The sequence below is a fragment of the Mus musculus genome, chromosome 5 (genome assembly GCF_000001635.26).
Source record: "Mus musculus strain C57BL/6J chromosome 5, GRCm38.p6 C57BL/6J".
In the NCBI taxonomy this organism is placed as follows: domain Eukaryota; kingdom Metazoa; phylum Chordata; class Mammalia; order Rodentia; family Muridae; genus Mus; species Mus musculus.
This window is the reverse complement of record NC_000071.6, coordinates 38362405-38380784: the sequence shown is the minus strand read 5'-3', so window position 1 is coordinate 38380784 and position 18380 is coordinate 38362405. Positions and strand designations below refer to the sequence as shown.

Genomic DNA, 18380 nt, shown 5'->3' with positions numbered 1-18380 from the left:
CCGTGTCCTTGGTCATCTGAGGTTTTGAGAGAAAAAAAAAAAAAAAAAAAAACGGAAGCTGCTCTGGAATTGGTCCTTCTTCTGCTTCAAACATCCCCTCAGTCTAAGTCCCACCCAACAGGACCTCAGAGCTCTCTCAAGACCTGCCTATAGATGAGTGACAGGAACCCCAGACACATTCCATAAATGAGTTAGTGCCCCACACTCTTGGGATGGCAGGAGTGTGAATGCAGTACTCTACACAGGAGGAGTGGTACTGAGTGAAGTGTGATGGTATTTGACTGAACATTTGCTCCAATCGATGCCTTCCTTTCGAGCAGTGGTTCTCAGCCTGTGGGTCATGATCCCTTGGAGGGTTGAATGACCCTTTCACAGAGCTCGCCTAAGACCATCGGAAAATGCAGATATTTACATTATGATTCCTAACAGTAGTTATGAAGTAATTTAAATAGTATGAAATAATTTTATGGTTGGGGGTCACCCCAACATGACGAACTGTATTCAAGGGTCATGGCGTGAGGAATTGAGAATGACTGCTTTTGAGCATTCGGTTTGCTGGGAATTGTGCACTTATTTACATTCCCTGCTTACTGGTGACTATGGAATTCTGCTGGCATCATCTCCTTGCAACCCACATCAGAGAGCAGAATGGCTGAGTGGTTGCGGTTTGCAGTGACTGGGGCTCAGGGATAGGAATTGACCTGTCACACAAATGAAGTCAGGAAAATGCAAAACCGCAGGTTCCCTGGCCATCCCACAGCTTCTCATCTGTTCATGTTGTCCTTCTGCAGGACCAAGCTCCCTGGGTCCCTTACCTCAGCATTGTGTGCATCTTGGCCATCATTGCCTCGTTCTGCAGCGGTCCAGGTAGGACACCCTCCCGCATGGTGCCTGGCCTGGTCTAGGTAGGACACCCTCCCACATGGTGCCTGGCCTGGGAAGTGGGGAGAGGGGGTAGATATCTCCTTGTCCAGTGTGAAACTTAGGCCCTAGGAAGAAGCAAAACCTAATGGAGGAAAGGGTGTGGCCCTGCTTGCCCTTAGTACTTACCAAAGTGCAGTGGGCTATCTTCATTCTGTTCCCAGAAGGCAGGTACAGGCTAATGCACAGACCTGCTGATGGTAATGCCTGAGAGCCCAAAAATGGTGAACCCAGGGTGCCATATGCCAGGCTCAGGAATGGCTTGTGAGGAATCAAAGATAATCAAGCTACATCCATGCCTTGGAGAAGTCGAGGGTGACCTGGGGAGTTCACTGATGGTGGTGGCAGGGATACATGCGTCACAGCACTCTATGAACCCGAGAGAACAAACTCCCTCCGGGCTCCTGGCAGCTCTAGAGAAGAGCACTATCAATAAGTAGCTGGAGAGCGTTCTGGCTGCAGACCTGGCCCGCATCCACCACCTTGCATGGTACCTGCTAACTGTGGAGCCACAATTAGTGGGACTTTAATCAATGCAGTTCCACTGTTTCCTAGCCATTCATCCACTGGGAAGGTCTGTTCTTCTTGTAGTACCTCAGTTTCCCTCTCTGTAGGATGGAGTTTTCTTCATGGCCTTGCCATTTTCTGGTTTTGTATCTGTGTCATGCTAGAGACTCTATAAGACTGATGCTGAGAGGAAGGGTTAGGACAGCATCCAATGTGGCTGCACACTCTCTCCCTGATACGACTTCACAGCCTTTTGTTTTGGGGGAGGGGGTCTGTATGTTGATGAAAAGACTGAATTGTGGAACAGGGGTTCAGTTAGTCATGTATTGCCTAGTGTGCAAGATGGCCCCAGCATCTCCTAAACCAGTCATGGTGACATTTGCTTATTTGATTTCTAGCAAAAGAAATGGAGTTAAACCTGTGTTATTTGTCGTTGATTTTAAAGGGAGGTCATGTTGGTTCCCATTTGTGATTGGCGGATGGAAAGCATTTGTCCTCATCCAAAGTTTTAGGGAACTCTGATAAGATGACAGAGGAGATCTTGTAATGACCAAGGAAGCACCAGTTCACCACACACACACACACACACACACACACACACACACACACACACACACACCTTGAAGGCAGGGTGTTCAGAACAACTGGAGGACAAAGGGGACACTGTGCTGGCTTCACTAGATTTATATCAACTTGACACAAACTAGAGTCATTTTGGAAAAGGGAAATACCCCTTACCACATTGACCTGTGGACAAGCTTGTAGTATGTTTTCTAGATTGGTGATGGATGTGGGAAGGCCTAGTTTACTGTGGGCATTGCTTCCCATGGGCCGCTGGTCCTGAGAGCTATAAGAAAGCAGGCTGAGCAAGCCACGAGTTAGCAAGCCAGTAAACAGTACTCCTGCATAGCCTCTGAATCAGTTCCTGCCTCCAGGTTCCTTCCCTGACTTCTCTGAGTGATAGAACTGGAAGCTAAAATAAAAACACATCACTCCCCAAACTGCTTTCGGTCATAGTGTTTTACTGCAGCTAAGACTTAGCTAAGACGGGTACCTATCAGGCAGGGCAGTGAGCTATCAGGATACACGCTGCATACTGCAGCGACCTATAGACCTGGGGACCTAGTCCTGTTTCCTAATATTGATAACCAACAACCGCTCCTTACCTCTCCTGTGATCTTTCCCCAGCTATCTGCTGATATTAGACCAGATGCCCCCACTAGCAGCTATGAACATATAGGATGCTCTCTTACCTTCCTGCTCACCAGTTCAATCCTGAGGTGCAATCAGCATGTTGAATAGAGAAATGAACAGGTCATTTTCCCCCTTCGATCTGCCCTCCCTATGCTAGGGATAGAAAATCGGTTACAGGTGAGCCTCCAAAGTCTTTCCCAATGAACTTTATTCTCAATTTATAGACTAAGAGAAAAGCAATCCAGGTTTATTAATTTCCTGAGTCACAGAGCTGAGAAAGAGCAGGTTTGGACCTTCACCATCTTATCCTAAGACCCATGATTTAACGCCTTCATGTATACATAACTGGTTGGTGTGCGTTAACTGCTTGCTAAAACTTGAGTAGAATTAGGTACATTTTGAGATTGACCTACAAAGTTAAAAACTACTATGGTGGTTCTGGCTACAGGCACTTGCCCCCAAGCCTACAGATATGCACTGGATCCTAGGACCCACATGGTAGAAGGAGAGAACCAATCCCTCCCCAACACAGCTTGTCCTCTCATCTCCACACATGTACCCACACTTATGTAGACAAATATAACTTTTTAAAATGGCTCAGAGGGAAAGGGGCCTACCCAGAGATTTCTGGATCTGAGGAGGAAGCTCCCACGTGTTTCTCCTCAGGATGAGGTTCACGGCCATCTTCACCAATCTACCCTGCATGCATCTACACAGGACACAGTTTTGACACTTGTGACAGATCTTCCCAGATGAAGGTGACCCTAAAGTCTGATGATTTCCATAGCTTCCATCAGTTTTTGCTTCAGACATCGACCCTACTCAGAAGTCAGGGACTGGCCTTGGGCTTTAACTCTTAAATTCAGACCCCTAAGTCAAAGCACTTGATGTTGACGAGAAAGCTTTTATGTTTTGGGGCATGAAATGCTCAGCTCTACGCTGGTATCTAGGGGGCCCCCTCCAGGGAAGTCACCTGCACCCTATAAGCACAGATTAACTTTTGGTCCTGATACTGCATCCCCAAACCCCTGGTGTTCACTTAGCGGCCATGCCTCCCCAGCAAACAATAATCTCAGCCACAAGGTGGACTGGGGTTGAGGACCACAGTAAACTCACATTTAAGGTTGCCAAGCCCAAGGCCCAGGGAGATGACCTGTCTTAGGGAAATCCAGACTGTGAGAGCCTTGGCATCTGCCTAAGTCGCTGGGAAGAGCTCATCCTGGGAGGGGCTCTCTAGAAAAATAAGGAAGGAGGGAGCTGAGAGATAAATGGTTGAGATTGCCCCTGGTGATAAAGAGAGGAGGGATATGTTTGGTGGGTGTGTGGTGAGTTGTGGGGGAAGGGGTGCCTCCACCCATGCTGAGGCATCCTTCCTCCTGAGGGCCCAGCCACACAACTGTATAGTATAGAATAGAGTTTATTCAGGGCGTGGGGAGAGGAGCTAAGAGGCTAGTAGAGGTAGAGAAAGGAGAGGGAGAGAGAGAGAGAGAGAGAGAGAGAGAGAGAGAGAGAGAGAGAGAGAGAGAGAGAGAGAGAGAGAGAGAAGTTGAGGCTGGCCATGAGCACATGGAGGGAGAAGGGGGAAGGAGTGAGGGGACAAAGAGGGAGCAGAAAGGCAAGAGCAAGAGAGAGGGAGGAGGGGGCAAGCAGCCCCTTTTATAGTGGGTCAGACATACCTGGCTGTTTGCCAGGTAACAGTGGGGCAAAGCTTAGACAAAATGCTAACCCCCCCATACACACACACACACACACACACACACACACACACACTCCAGTAGCCATTAAGGAAATGCCAAGAACCCAGGGACCCTCTGGAATAATCCTCCCAGGAGAACCCACCAGTTTGCTCCAGACAGCTTCTCTCCTAAGCAGTCAATTTAAGGAGAACTGACAGGGAGTTGAAATTAGACAGAAGGAAAGAAAAAACAAAGCAGCAGTTTCCTACTACATATTTCATGTGTGTGCACAGCCTCAAGGTGGCTCAGAGAATCTCATAAACAAGGCAGTTGAAAGCTTCACTTTGAAGGACAGTAAATCTCTCTACATCTCATTTCCAGTCTGAAGGTTGACATGAGGGCCTGACACCCAGAAAGAGGGGAGCCTTAGTGGGGAGGACAGAGGTACCCAGATGAGGACAGTGTTTTAAGCTGGGAATTAGGATGGAGGCGAGCAGTGAGAGGGAGGTGCTGGCCCAATAGGTTGTATCAGGTGCCTGCCTAGCACAAGTCTGATCTGAAAAGAGGTCCCTTCTTTGCCCTGGCCCTGTGGAGCCTTTCCTGTAGGTAGACTCAAGTCCCCTGAGGAGCTAGAAAATTATGTCCAAAGTAGAGTGGCAAATAAAATTAATTTCTAGTCTTCATGACTAAGCAGGAATTATTGGGTAGAAAAAAATAGGTACAATTATACTCATGCAACTAGAGCCATAAACTGAGACACATCCTGACACTAAGCCAGTGTGTGGTCATGATTCTTGAGAGTCAAATCCAGGTAATACAAAATTATCTGTCATTGCCAAGGACATATCAGTGAATTTATATGGAGGTTAAGCTTACCTCTGGATTCATTAGCATGCATTATTAATAGTAGCCCCCCTTCTAGAAGTGGAAATCCAGTCTCATGCCCATAACCACACAAGGACTTATAGGAAGGTCCCTGTGACATGAGCCTTCTGAATCCTGCTTGTGAACACTAAGACACAACGTAAAGCTAAAGCAGTCAAATGCACTTAAAAAGCCATTTTGTGAATGATCTCCTCTCTAATCTGAGGGTAAGGCCAGAGGACTCAGCAAGAGACAGAAGCCCCAGGACCAGCCACAGTGGGAAGAAGTCCCATTCCCAGGCCACCCAGACATGTGGGGAAACATGTGGTAATACTGTAGCCTGGAGGGAAGCTGTGTAGTGATGCAGAGTGGCTGCCATTGGGGAGCTGTCACCCTCCAAACCAAGGGGTGCCTGCCCTGAAGTCAGAGGCTTGTCAATGGGCTTCTCCAATATGGGATATCTCAGTGACCAACTGGAAGACAGTCGCCATATTCTCAGAGCATAGGAACCCGGATCAGAGAATGACAGGACAACAGAGGGACTTGGGGACAGGTGGGTGAGAAAGGAAACTAGCTCAAGGAAGCTAGCTCAAACCATTGCCTTGATAAAATACCCTGCCAATAGCACCTTTGAATGAGAACCGTTTATCTAGCTTATAATTTCAGGTGAAATTCCAGCATTGTAGAGGAGTTAAGGCAGGACCTTGAAGCAGGTAGTCACATCTACAATTAAGAGCAGAGAGACATGAGTGCATTCATGCTTGCCAGTGCTCAGCACCTCTCTAAACATATGCAGCCTACAGTGCCCTGTCTGTCTAGAAAGTGGCACTGCCCCACCACCAGCAGGTCTTCCCACCTGAATTAATGTGCTCAAGAAAATCCCCCACAGACAAGCTCACAGCGAACACGGGCTACGAAATCCCTTGTTAAGTCTCCTCCTAAGTGGTTCTAGAAGTTGACAGTTAAACTGACCAGCACAGTAATTTACCACCTTCCCATTGTTCAAAAATTACTTGAGATACCCAACTTAGAATCAGAGAGGGGTTGCTTGGGCTCATAGTTTGGGAGATGCTGAGCTGACTTAGGGTTTTATTACTGTGAGGAGACACCATGACCAAAGCAACTCTTATAAAGAAAAACATTGGGGCTTCCTTCATGACAGGAATCATGGCGGCACAGGCAGACATGGTGTTGGGGACCCTCAGACCCCCGAGGCTTGAGAATGGCACCTCCCTCAGACCCCCGAGGCTTGAGAATGGCACCTCCAAACTTCTGGAAGTCGCTAAGCAACCAGCCCAGCCACAGCTACTTCCCTGAATCTGGATGCATCCAGACAGCATCACTAGAGCTGCCCAGCTCCAGCCATGCTGCTAAAACTCCCTCCTTCTATCATCTCAGACAACCCAGAGGCGTGGCTTCTTTATCTCCATTAGTCTGGAGCCCTGAGGGGCTGTAATCCCTACAGAGGATGCCCAAAGCTTGCTCCTCAAGTCAGCTCAGTCCCAGGTTCATGTTTATTTAGTAGGATGTTAAGTTACTCTGACCAGATACTCAACATGTGTAACATCACAGTCCTGAATTCTATGGATGCCAGGTCCATTATGTGCCAGAAGGCCACAGTCAGAAGGACTGAGCAGAAAGAGGTTGTTCACCTCTGGGCAAATGGAAAGTGGGGTGGGATAGCCTGAGACTATGTATGTAACCTTCAAGACACACTCACAGGGACCTATATCCTCCAGAGTCTTACCTCCTCCTAAAGTTTACACACACACACACACACACACACACAGAAGGACTGAGCAGAAAGAGGTTGTTCACCTCTGGGCAAATGGAAAGTGGGGTGGGATAGCCTGAGACTATGTATGTAACCTTCAAGACACACTCACAGGGACCTATATCCTCCAGAGTCTTACCTCCTCCTAAAGTTTACACACACACACACACACACACACACACACACAGAGAGAGAGAGAGAGAGAGAGAGAGAGAGAGAGAGAGAGAGAGAGAGAGAATACTACCATTTGGGGGATCAATTATTCAACACATGAATTCTGTAGGAAGCGTTCCATATTTAAGCCATAGTGTGTTCCTCTCTCATGGTGGATTGAATGACATCCACCAAGATTCATGTTTGCTTGGATCTTTGGGATGCAACCTTGCCTGGAAATAAAACTGTTAGTGAACAGTTAGTTAAGGTTCTTAAAGTGTGATCAGCAAGGCGCTGTCCAATCCCAAGCTTCCAGCACCCAGGTCTGAGATGACAACTTCCTGTTTTGTGTCACCACATTTGTCTTCATTTGTTATAGCAGGCATAGGAAACTAATCTGGCCACTGTGGTGGCAGGACAGCACTTTGTCACCCCAGGCAGCTGTAGGCACAGGGCAGGTGGGCTTTGGAAATGAAAGACTTGAGCCATTCATTGTGACAGAGGCATGTGGACAAGCTCCTCAGTGAGGGTACAGCGCACACTCCACTTGTCCAGGAATACCAGAGAGCTTTCAAGGTTCTGATTAGCTTCCTGCAGTTGAGCACCTGCTCCACCAAGAGCATTGCCATGCGCATCCTAAGGACCACATCATCTCTGTAAGAGAGAATTAGTTTGGTGTTTTTGTTGTTATTGTTGCTGCTGCTGTTTGTTTGTTTGTTTGTTTGTTTGTTTGGTTGGTTGGTTGGTTTTTGAGACAGTGTTTTTCTGCATACCCTCCACTGTCCTGGAACTCACTCTATAGACCAAGCTGGCCTCGAACTCACAGATATCCACCTGCTTCTGTTGCCCTCCTGAGTGGTGTGAGCCACCACCTGACTATGTCATCATCATCTTCTGCTCCTCTTCCTTTTCCTTCTCTCCCTCATTCTCCTCCTTCGTTTTCTCTAGGCTCCAGGAAGCCTTGCTTAGCCTGCCCTACATGCAGCATAGATGGGGCACAACCAGAATTTGCCTAACTCTAAGCCTGATCTCCTCCCCTACCTACCCCCCATTCTCCCTTGAGTCTCTCCCTGCTCAGTTTTCCTTCTTATCTTTCCCCACAGCCTCGGGTAGAGTTAATTAGTGAGCTTGCTGACTGCAACTTGAGTAGGAACACATGGCTGTGTGCTTTAAGATTTTCTGCCAAGCTCACTTCTGAAATGTTTGTCTTCAGAAGAAATCACAAGCGATCGCTCTTTAAAACACTTCTAAGTTCCAGTGGCTGAGCCTGGGTGATTGATTGGCCGAATGATTGGCTGATTGAATGCTTTTTTTTTTTTCATTTTCTTTCTTTCTTTTTTCTTTTTTTAGATAGTTTGCTGGTTGTCAGCTTCAATACATCTGGAATTAACTAAAACCAAACTTAGTGGCTGGATACACCACTAAGGATTTTTTTTTTTAATCAAATCATTTGAAGGGAAGATTCACTTCTAATCTGGATATTTTGAGGTGGGAAAATCCACTTTTAATCCAGTCCACACCTTCTGCTGGCAGACTATATATAGGACATGGAAGAAGGAAGCTTGCTATCTTTATCTGTTTGTTCTTGCTCTCTCTGGCAAGTCTAAGTTTAAAGTCTACTTTTTTCAGATTCAGGCATATACTGAAAACAAGCTGAGACATCTAGCCTTGTGGACTGAACGACTGCTGAACAACTTTCTTTCCTTGGTAGAAAGCCATTGTAGGACTAGCTGGACCACCTGTAAGCCATTCTAATAAACCCCTATAGATAGGTAGACAGATTAGATAGATAGATAGATAGATAGATAGATAGATAGATAGATAGATAATAGAAAGAAAGAAAGAACAAAAGAAAGAAGAAAGAAAGAAAGAAAGAAAGAAAGAAAGAAAGAAAGAAAGAAAGAAAGAAAGGATTCATTCTGTAAGTTCCATTCCACTAGAAAACCCTGACTAATATAGAACAGGGTCTTTTTGGCCTCAAACTCATGGACCTCTTGCCTCTGACTCCCTAGTGCTGGGTTCTAAGGAGTGCACTACCAGGTTATGCCAAGCTTTGAGGTTTAACAGACATTTAGAAAGCTTCCAGAACTGGTTTTTACTCAGCAGAGACAATGACAACTGCAGCTTCCAAACTTTCCACAGTTCCCACCTCAGCTGCCTTCCTCCTAGCTGTGGTTTGGGCTAAACCTCAAAATCCAGCAAAGGAATTTGTCTGTAATTCCTACCTCCACTGCCACATGACTGACTGCCAGAATGCATCCACTGTGGCTGCTGTAGCAAGCTAGTACAGACAAGCTAGTACATTCAAATAACAGAAATGCATCTCCCAGTTTTGGAAACCATAGGCCCAAGATCAAGGTTAAGCGGGGCTACTCCCTCCCTCTCCCTCTCCCTCTCCCTCTCCCTCTCCCTCTCCCTCTCCCTCTCCCTCTCCCTCTCCCTCTCCCCCTCCCCCCTCCCCCTCCCTCTCCCCTCCCTCTCCCCCTCCCTCTCCCCCCTCTCCCTCTTCCCTTCCCCCCACACTCTCCTCTCTCTTCCTCTCCATTTTCTCTCTTCTCTTCTTTCCCATCCTCTCTCCCTTCTCTCCCTTCCCCCTTCCCTTCTACTTTCTCTCCCTTCTGTTCATTCTATGTCTCTTTTATCTCTGTGATCTTTGCCTCTGACTTCTCATGGCCATCTTCTCTGTGCCCCAAATATCCAAATAAGTTCCTTTCATAAAGACCCTTGGCCTATTCTAACAACAAAGAAGAAATATTGGAAATGAAACACTCTGTAAATTATAGACAAAGTGGGAAATATCCCCTGGAGATTAGACAGGGCAGAGGGAAAGGTTGAGGAGCTGAAGAAAATGTGAGGAATTGTTACACTGAGATAGCAAAAACAATAACAACTATAGCATTAAGGAATTTGGGGACCCAATTAAGACAGCAAGCCTGTGAATCTTCCACATAGGATAAGCAACCAAAATATAGATGAAAGGTATAATGAACATCAAGACTTTATAGCAGGACATTTCCCAAACTTAAGGAAAGAAATTGATATACAGGTACAGGAGGTATTTAGAACCCCAAAGAGACATCACCAGAAAAGAACCTTTCTATGTCACATGAAAGCTAAAATTCAAGAGTACAGAACAAAGAATATAGGGAACTGCCAGAGAGAAATGGTGAGTTATTTACAGAGACAAACCTGTTAGGATGAGAGCAGACTGTGAGCACAGACCCCATTGGCTAGAAGAATACAGACAAATATGTTTCAAGTCACGAGAAGTATACTACCAATCAAGATTATTATACCCAGCAAAATTAACATTTAAATTCAAGGGACAAATGAAGACCTTCCTTGATATGCATGAATTTAAGTAATTTAGATTACCAAGCCAGCACTCCAGTAGGTACTCAAAACCATACTACATACAGAAGAGGAAGGAAGTGATACACATCATACAGGCTAGGGAAAGAACAAATTTTACTATGAATAAACAAATGAGAAATAGAAAATAACTAACGCTTGTTGACTCAGTAAACTAGAACATTTCTAAGATGAGTAAGGGAGAAATTAGCTTGTGTTTACCAGTAATAACTTTAAATGTAAAGGGTCTAAGTCCCCAGCCAAAAAGCATAGAATAAGTTAAAAAAGCAAGTTCCAACTAATTTCTATCTACAAGAACCCTCATTGACAAGAACACAGACAGATGCAAAGTGAAAGGAAGGAAAATGGTATTTTGAGTAAAACATTCTACCAGAACATTCTTGATTCTGATGAGCACATTTTCAAAAAAAGGAACAGGAGATAAAGCCAATACAAAAATCAGTGGCTTTTCTATATACCAATTATGAACATGCAGTGACAAGAATCAGGAACACAATCTTATTAGCAAGAAGGACTGAATCTGACTAAAGACTTGAAAGACCTCTACAATGAAAATGATGAGCTCTGCTGTGAGAAACTGAAGGAGGTACTGGAAGATGGAAAGACCTCAGACACTCAAATATCAGCAGAACTAATATTGTCTGAAAGGTCATTTCTTGAAGGCCAATCTACAGATTCACTGCAGTCCTCATCAAAGTTCTACTGGAATTATTCCCATAAAAAATTCCCATGGAAGCACAACAGATTCTAAACCGTCATTCTGAGTAGTTCTGGGTATATCAATATCTAGTCTGAAGTGGCTGAAAAACACTCTTCTCAGTACTCAGTGGGAAAACTAATGTCTCAGAGGAGCACTAAAGCTTTAGACGATTATCACCATGATCACTACCATCACCATAAAGACTACCAGCACTGTCACCATGGTCACCATCTTCAACATAACATTTCTACCAATGTCATAATGATGGAAATGGTCACTAGCAAGCACCACCACCACCATCACCACCACCATTACCGCAATCACTATAGCCACCATCACTACTATCCTCACTGCCATGGTAAGTGGCAACAGCATCACCACCACTTGTCTTCTTTGACATCTTTAACCAAACACCACATATTGGTCAACCAAAGCAACAAACATCTCACACGCAGTTCAAGAGATTGGAAATTCAAAATCAAGGTGCTGGCAGACTCAGTGTGTGATGAAGATCAGCTGTGTGGTCATAGATAGCATCTTCTTGCTGTGTAATCACATTGTAGAAGAAGGCACACTCTCTAGGGTCTTTGTTTTAAGGTTATTAATCTTATTCATGAGGGCTTCATGGTGCAATCACCTCCCAGATTCTTCTCCCTTCTTAATGCCATCACATCGATACCATTAGGTGTTCAGTGTATGAATGGGGAGAGGCACAGTAACCCAGTCCCTAATGTCACCACTACCATCACAGTTACCCTTCCTACTACTGTCGTCACCATCAACACCACAGTTTCCATCAGCACCCCCATCACTAGCAGCAGTAGCAGCACCGTTACTGAGCAGCTATTACATTGTTATGTCTTCACCTGTACTATCTAAATCCTTTCACTCAAAGAAACTCAAGAGTAAGTGGAGACAGGAAGTGAGGCATTGCCCTTCGTGCGCCTCAGCTTCTGTTAGAACCCCACAAGCTGAGTAGGTGGTAGAAACGGGTCATGAGAAAGCTGAGAAAGCCTCCCCTCCATGCCACAGCTTCTTTCACGGCTTTAATGAGCAGACTCTTGTAGGCCGGAGGCATCAACATTGGCCTTGTTTTAATTTGCACCTTTCCAACTGAGAAGCAATTACAGGATAATGATTCATTTCTCTAATGTGTCAAAAATCAGCTGCTAAAAAAAAAAGGTAGACGCAACCCACTGCGTTCATATTCTGACCATTGTCTTCCTGTTCCTCTGAGGGAAGGCTAGGTTCAGGCCTAGGTGCTCCCCTGGGAGCAAAGTGGCCAGGATCAGGAGACTGTTTACCCCCCCACACACACACACACACATATACACATATACGTGTGTGTGTGTGTGTGTGTGTGTGTGTGTTATGAGACAAGGTCTTATGTAGCCCAGGCTAGCCTTGAGTTAATTACGATATCCTAGGATAACTTTGGATTCTTGACTCTCCTTTCTCTGCCTCCCAAGTTCTGAGATTCCAAGCGTTCATTTTAGGCATCAGACCCTGACCCTTAAAGACCAAAGGCAACTTTCCCAGAGAGGCCACATGAAGCATGAAAGAACTTAGAACTCTGAGTCATCCATCCCGATTCGTACCCTGCCCTCTTCAGCATCCCTGTGTGGCCACAACCTGATCTTACTCTCTTTCATCAGTTTACCCACAGGTGAAATGGGTCGTAGGAACAGTGAGGACTAAGTGAGAAAGATGTATGAAACAAGGGCATGCGTGTCATGAACCAGCTCAGGAAGGCCATCTCCCACCTGCCTTGGAGCAAGTGTTGGCAGTCTACAGTGTGACCACATTCATGGCTGCATCTGGCTGCACTGTGTTTGTTAGTCTCCAAGTTACTACCTTGTCCTCCCTTCTCAATTCTTAAATTGGCTCTGCTCTAATCAAGGAAACAAAGGCTAGGGAAGCCATCTGACCCCTTCTTTAGAGAGGTTTCCCCTTCTGTTGAGCATGGGTATTTGTAGCATCTACACATAAGGCTGAGTTATCTGGACCAGCCCTCTGGAGCTTGCCCTTCAAGGCGGAGAATTAGACAGTAGCTAAGTAGCATGGATGTAAGACTAAATTTTAAGAAATCAGGGATGAGAGCGGCAGATAATGAAATGAAGAATGACAGAGAGAGCTGGAAGAGCAGGGACGAGCACCCTAAATAAGCTCCTGCGCACCCCAACTGAGCATGTCCAGAAGCTCCCGTTGAGCAGGAGGAGTTCGTAAGAAGGTCTGCAGACAGCCTAGGACTGAACCCTGCAGATACCTAAATGGCAAGCTCCCAGGCCAAGGGGCCGCTAGATGGGTGGAGCTGGAGAGTAGGCAGGGCATCACGCAGTATGCAGGAGGTGGAGCTACCAACCCCAGAGCTAGGAAGGAGCAAGGGGCTAAGAGGTTGGAGGGAGGAGACTGTTTTGGAGGTCCCTGGTGTACAAGGATAAAGAGGAAGGGGATCCCTGAGAAGAAGAGAACTAGAGGCTTGTGGGAGGAGGCGCAACTGGAGGGGTCTTCCCTGAGGAGCCGAGCATTGCCTTTCAAAACCAGGAAGAGCTCCGGAGGGGAGGGGTGTCATGGCTTAGAAGTCACGTGCTTGCCTAAGTCCGGGAGTCCCATCCCCAGGACTGCAAAAACAAACAGGCAAGAAAAAACATCTTCCTCAGACTGGCCTGGAACAGGTCCAGCCCTGCAGCTGTCAGCTCAGAGCTCAGGGGAAGCTTTCAACCGCCCACCTACAGGGCTCAGCCTCTAGGTCTCGAAAGTTGACCTTGGAAAGGGCAAATGCTTGTCACAGCTAACCCAGGATGTCAGTGCTGCCCAGCTGCAGAGCACGTTCTCTGGCTTCTCTAACCCTACTCCAGCCTGACACCCACAGTGCAGGCTACTTAAGCTTGGGGGAGGGAGTGGCGCCTGGAACGGGAAAATCAGTCTATAGAAGAGGTTAGAGGAGATGGCCGAGAAAGGCGGAGCCTGCGGCTGTCTCATATAGGCTTTTGCCTCCATGTGCCCTCCGTCCCACCCCTCTGTGCAGCAATGGGTTTCCTTCTGATCACCCTCACCCGGCCTCAGGCTGGGAGTGATGAACAAGCATGTTTCCTGTGCTGGCTCTGCCATGGATTCTTTAGAACCACCTCTGGAGGCTCCCCCTTCTGTGCCTCAGTGCCTCTTGTAAAGGGAGATAATGTGGCCTGCCTAAAGAGAGTTTTAGGGTCAGAGAAATGAATATCATCAGCATGCTGCAGCGGACAATACATCGTAGCTATCGTTTAGGTAAGAGGCTTGCCTTGACTGAGAAGAACGCAGGGAAAGTCCAGGGCACTTGGGTCCCTGCCCTCTCTTTGCCCTGCCTTGCCACCTGTGGGACCCAGGATGATGTCTCTCCCCCCTCATCAGTGACTCATCTGGGACAGATTCCCAGCACACCTGCCTCTGAACACAGTTGTTAATAATTACCCCACCCCCTTAACTCCCCAAATATCTGAGTGGAAGGCAGATGACTTAGTGTCTCTGCCATTAGAGGACCATAACAGTGACACCCTCAAGAGCTTGGATGAGAACAAGCAGAGAAGTGTGCCCCCTTATCATCAGGTAGCCTCTGGGGATCTTCACACACATCCTGCCTGTAGCGAAGTTAGGCAGAGATCTGCATCCTATGACAGCCAGTCATGCAGACCCCAGAGCCTTTGAGCAACGACAACATGCTATGGAATGCGGATAGGCAATTCTCCAGCCAGCTGAGTCTCAGCTCCACTAACCTATTGAGCCTCTGCCCTACCCAGGTCCCTGATGAGCCCCTCACCAAATGAATGCTTGTCCACCTGGCCCACCCCTCCTTGCTCTGCCTGCTGTTCTCCCTTAAGTAGACTAATTTAGCAGCTTAGGATTACTCACAGCTGGGCTGCTTTCCTCTCTAAGCATTTAGGAGCTGATTAAAGTGAGATCTCACCAGGGTGATGGGGCCTCTTGGCTGACTCTGGGGAGTCTCTGATGCTCTGCTGTAAAGCTGGGACAGTAGATCACCCTGGGTGTTACAGCAGCAGGGGAAACGCATATCCACAGGAACTCAGGACAGGGCAAGTCCACATGGGCTTCCACAGAAAGGTCTTAAAACAAGTTTCCTTGGGAGACTCCAAGAAATAGCAGCAGTGGGCATCAGGCTAAGATAGAAGGTGCCCCGAGGAGCAATAGGGCCCCCCCACAAAGGAGTTCTGGGGAGCTACAGGGAAAACCCATCCCACCGGCAGTACTTAGGCTAACCTTCTGGGGCAGGATATCCTATCCCTCTGCCTTGTGGGAAAACAGCCAAGGCTTCAGCAGGGAGCCGCAGGCAAGTGGAGGTGTAGACACCCTGAGGTGGGGGCAAGTGTAACAGATACTGCTAATGCCAGACCTGTCTCTGCCTCCTGGGTCCAAGCAGGACCTTCCTGGGCCAAAGGTGCTGCTTCTTCAGAGCTAGGCTGTGGACATTCAGCTCAAGAAGCCACTCTAGTGGGAGCTCTGTCATTTGTGTTCACTGAGCGAATAACCAAACACACCCATTCTGCAGCCTCGAAGACCAAGCCCTAGGTGTAGGGTGTGATGGTCTCAGTTGGCCCTCTTCCAAGGTTGGCTTTCAGTTGCAGTACATTCCAGGTTGAGTCCCCTACACCACCCCCAGCCCATTGCAAGACTCACCTGAGAGGTAAAGTATCCCAGGAGAACCTGCGTCTTGTCTTCCATGTTTACTGAAAGATGAACTCCACCCTAGCCGTGACTGGGTGACTTGCTCTGATAGACTTTGTGTTTCTTAGCTGCCTGTTTGCCATTCTAATGTGGTAGACCTTATCTTTAACTAGACTGAATGGGGCCAGTTTGAACTGCCATGGCTCATTTCTCTTGAGACTCCAGCAGCTCCTGTCTGGGACAGGAGGTTCTGGAGGCCGCTGTTTCAGTCTCAGCATCATTTTGGAGTGATGAACAGAGAATTCTCTGAGAATGAACACATGCTAATTGGCAGCGGGGAGGGGAATGCCATTTCTCCGAATGACTGATTCACGTTGGGATTGTTCTGCCTCCTCTGTGATGACTCAGGGAGCCGTGAAGCACTTACCAATACTTCCCACCTCCACCCCACACATACACCAGAGTTCTCAACTGCTGGTTTCCCACTGATGTCCTCATCAACTCCCTACTCTCCCTCCAACTGACTCTGCAATGCAATAGGTCTTCAAGAATGGCTTGTGTGGGCCACCAGCCTGGCTGCCCCAGCCTACAGGTATGCCCCTGTGGCAGCTCTCTCAAATGGTCCCTGGATAGGATTTATATACAGGTTTTGGGGGTGATTTAGGGTTCGACAGCAGGTACCTCTCATTGGCTTGGACTGAGAGCTTGGGGGAAACCTTATTTGCATGTGGGAAGGCTTGGTGCTACTCCTACGTGACTGATAGCCACACACCTCTCCTGTGGGGGCTGTGGGGGCGGTAACTTCAACAGGAGCCAGGGGTCCAGGAGACATGATCGAATACCTTTGGTCCCATGTAGGTGGAAATCACCACCCAACGGGAGTCCCCGGAGTTCCAGACCTTTGCTCAACTGGAGACCAGGCTGTCTGTGTGCAGCCCACTGCCCCACAATGGGCTGTGTTATATTTTCCACCATTCTGACAAACAACTGGAAGGATGTATTTAAAAGGTCATTCTGGCTTACAGCCTCTGGGGGGTTGGGTCTATAGGTCACAGTAGGTTTTCTGGGCCTGATGTGAGGTATAGTACCACAAAGGACTGATGGACAGAGCTGCTCACTCTGTGACAGACAGGAACCAGAAAGGGAGAGGAAATGGCCAGAAATAATGCCTACCTCTCCAGGTCATGTCGTCAGTGAAGGCAAAATGCCATGGAGAGAGGATAGGGCAGAGATGCTTGCTCTAGACAGGAAGGAGGAAGAGAATGGAGAGAGAGAGAGAGAGAGAGAGAGAAAGAGAGAGAGAGAGAGAGAGAGAGAGAGAGAGAGAGAGAGAGCAAGCACAGAGCCTGCCCCCTTTCAGGGCATACCTTCCCCTCCTCTAACTACCACCATCAAATGATTAATCTGTTGATTAAGTTGGAGTCCTCATGAGCTATCACATCTCAAGATTACACCCACCAGCTAGAGGACCCATCTTCAACTGTGAACCTTTTCGGTGACACTTCATATCCAAACCACAAGTGTCCTGATTTGAAGGCCGAGTCTCAAGCAAATGCTGTAAGGTGGTGAGGCTGGGCAACGAGCAGGAAGTTGGTGTCCCATGGATTGCATTTTCACCCAAAACAGGTTTATAAGAACATGACTCAACTCTAAATGAAGCCGCATCTGTAGTTCATCAGTGTGTGTTGCTTTGAGCATCAGTGTGTGTTGCTTTGAGCATCAGTGTGTGTTGCTTTGAGCAGGTCCATATAGTACCATGCCTGTGCTAGATCTTAGCATGGACTCTATTCCTCGACGAGGTCAGGGAAATGTGTGGGTCTCTGGAGCCCAGGGCCGAGCACTGCTAAGAGCACCAACCCTCCCTCATGCAGGTACAGCTGCTGCTACCAAGACAGCATCCTTACTTTATGGCAGTCCAGGGCCTGACTATTGATGCCGTGTTGGGGGTGAGGTCTTCTCGGGAGTTCATTCCTGTCCCAATTCTCCTCTCACAGGTGGGATCCCATTCATCCTGACCGGAGAGTTCTTCCAACAGTCAGAGCGACCGGCAGCCTTCATGATCGCAGGCACAGTCAACTGGCTCTCAAACTTCGCCGTAGGGCTCCTTTTCCCTTTCATCCAGGTATGCCTATCAAGGGAGCCTACAGCCATCACATTGCCTGGGCACTCTGAGATGTGATGAAATTTGTCGGGCTACACTCTGATCTCTCTCTCTCTCTCTCTCTCTCTCTCTCTCTCTCTCTCTCTCTCCCTCAATTCATGCTATCGTCCCAAGGAAAGATGAGTATGTACTAAGATTCTCTTCTCCTTCCTGTCCCTCCTCCCTCTCGTGCTTTTCATCCTTCTGTCCCTCTTCCCTCCCTAACCCACCTCCTCCTCTCTCTCCTTCCTCTGTATCCCTCCTTCCTTTTGTACCTCCCTCCACCTCCCTTTTCCCTCCTCTCCCTCCTCCCTCCTGTCCGGGAGCTAGCCACGTCTCCTGAAGAATGGGTCGCTTACTGGTGAGTGGGAGCAGGAATCCTAGATTGTGTTTTGAGCCTATGACTTACTTGCAATGTGC

At 47.5% G+C, this 18380-nt stretch overlaps 1 protein-coding gene across 12 annotated transcripts in view; it reads left to right on the top strand.

Annotated features, from left to right (window-relative positions):
* The window catches only part of Slc2a9 (solute carrier family 2 (facilitated glucose transporter), member 9), a 153876-nt gene that overhangs the window by 122363 nt on the left and 13133 nt on the right, over window positions 1–18380 (top strand). For all 12 annotated transcript variants that reach the window (XM_006503685.4, XM_006503684.4, XM_006503687.4 and 9 more), the window contains 2 exons: window positions 792–867; window positions 17815–17942. In XM_006503685.4, the coding sequence (XP_006503748.1) occupies window positions 792–867; window positions 17815–17942 (204 nt within the window). The remainder of the gene's footprint in view (window positions 1–791; window positions 868–17814; window positions 17943–18380) is intronic.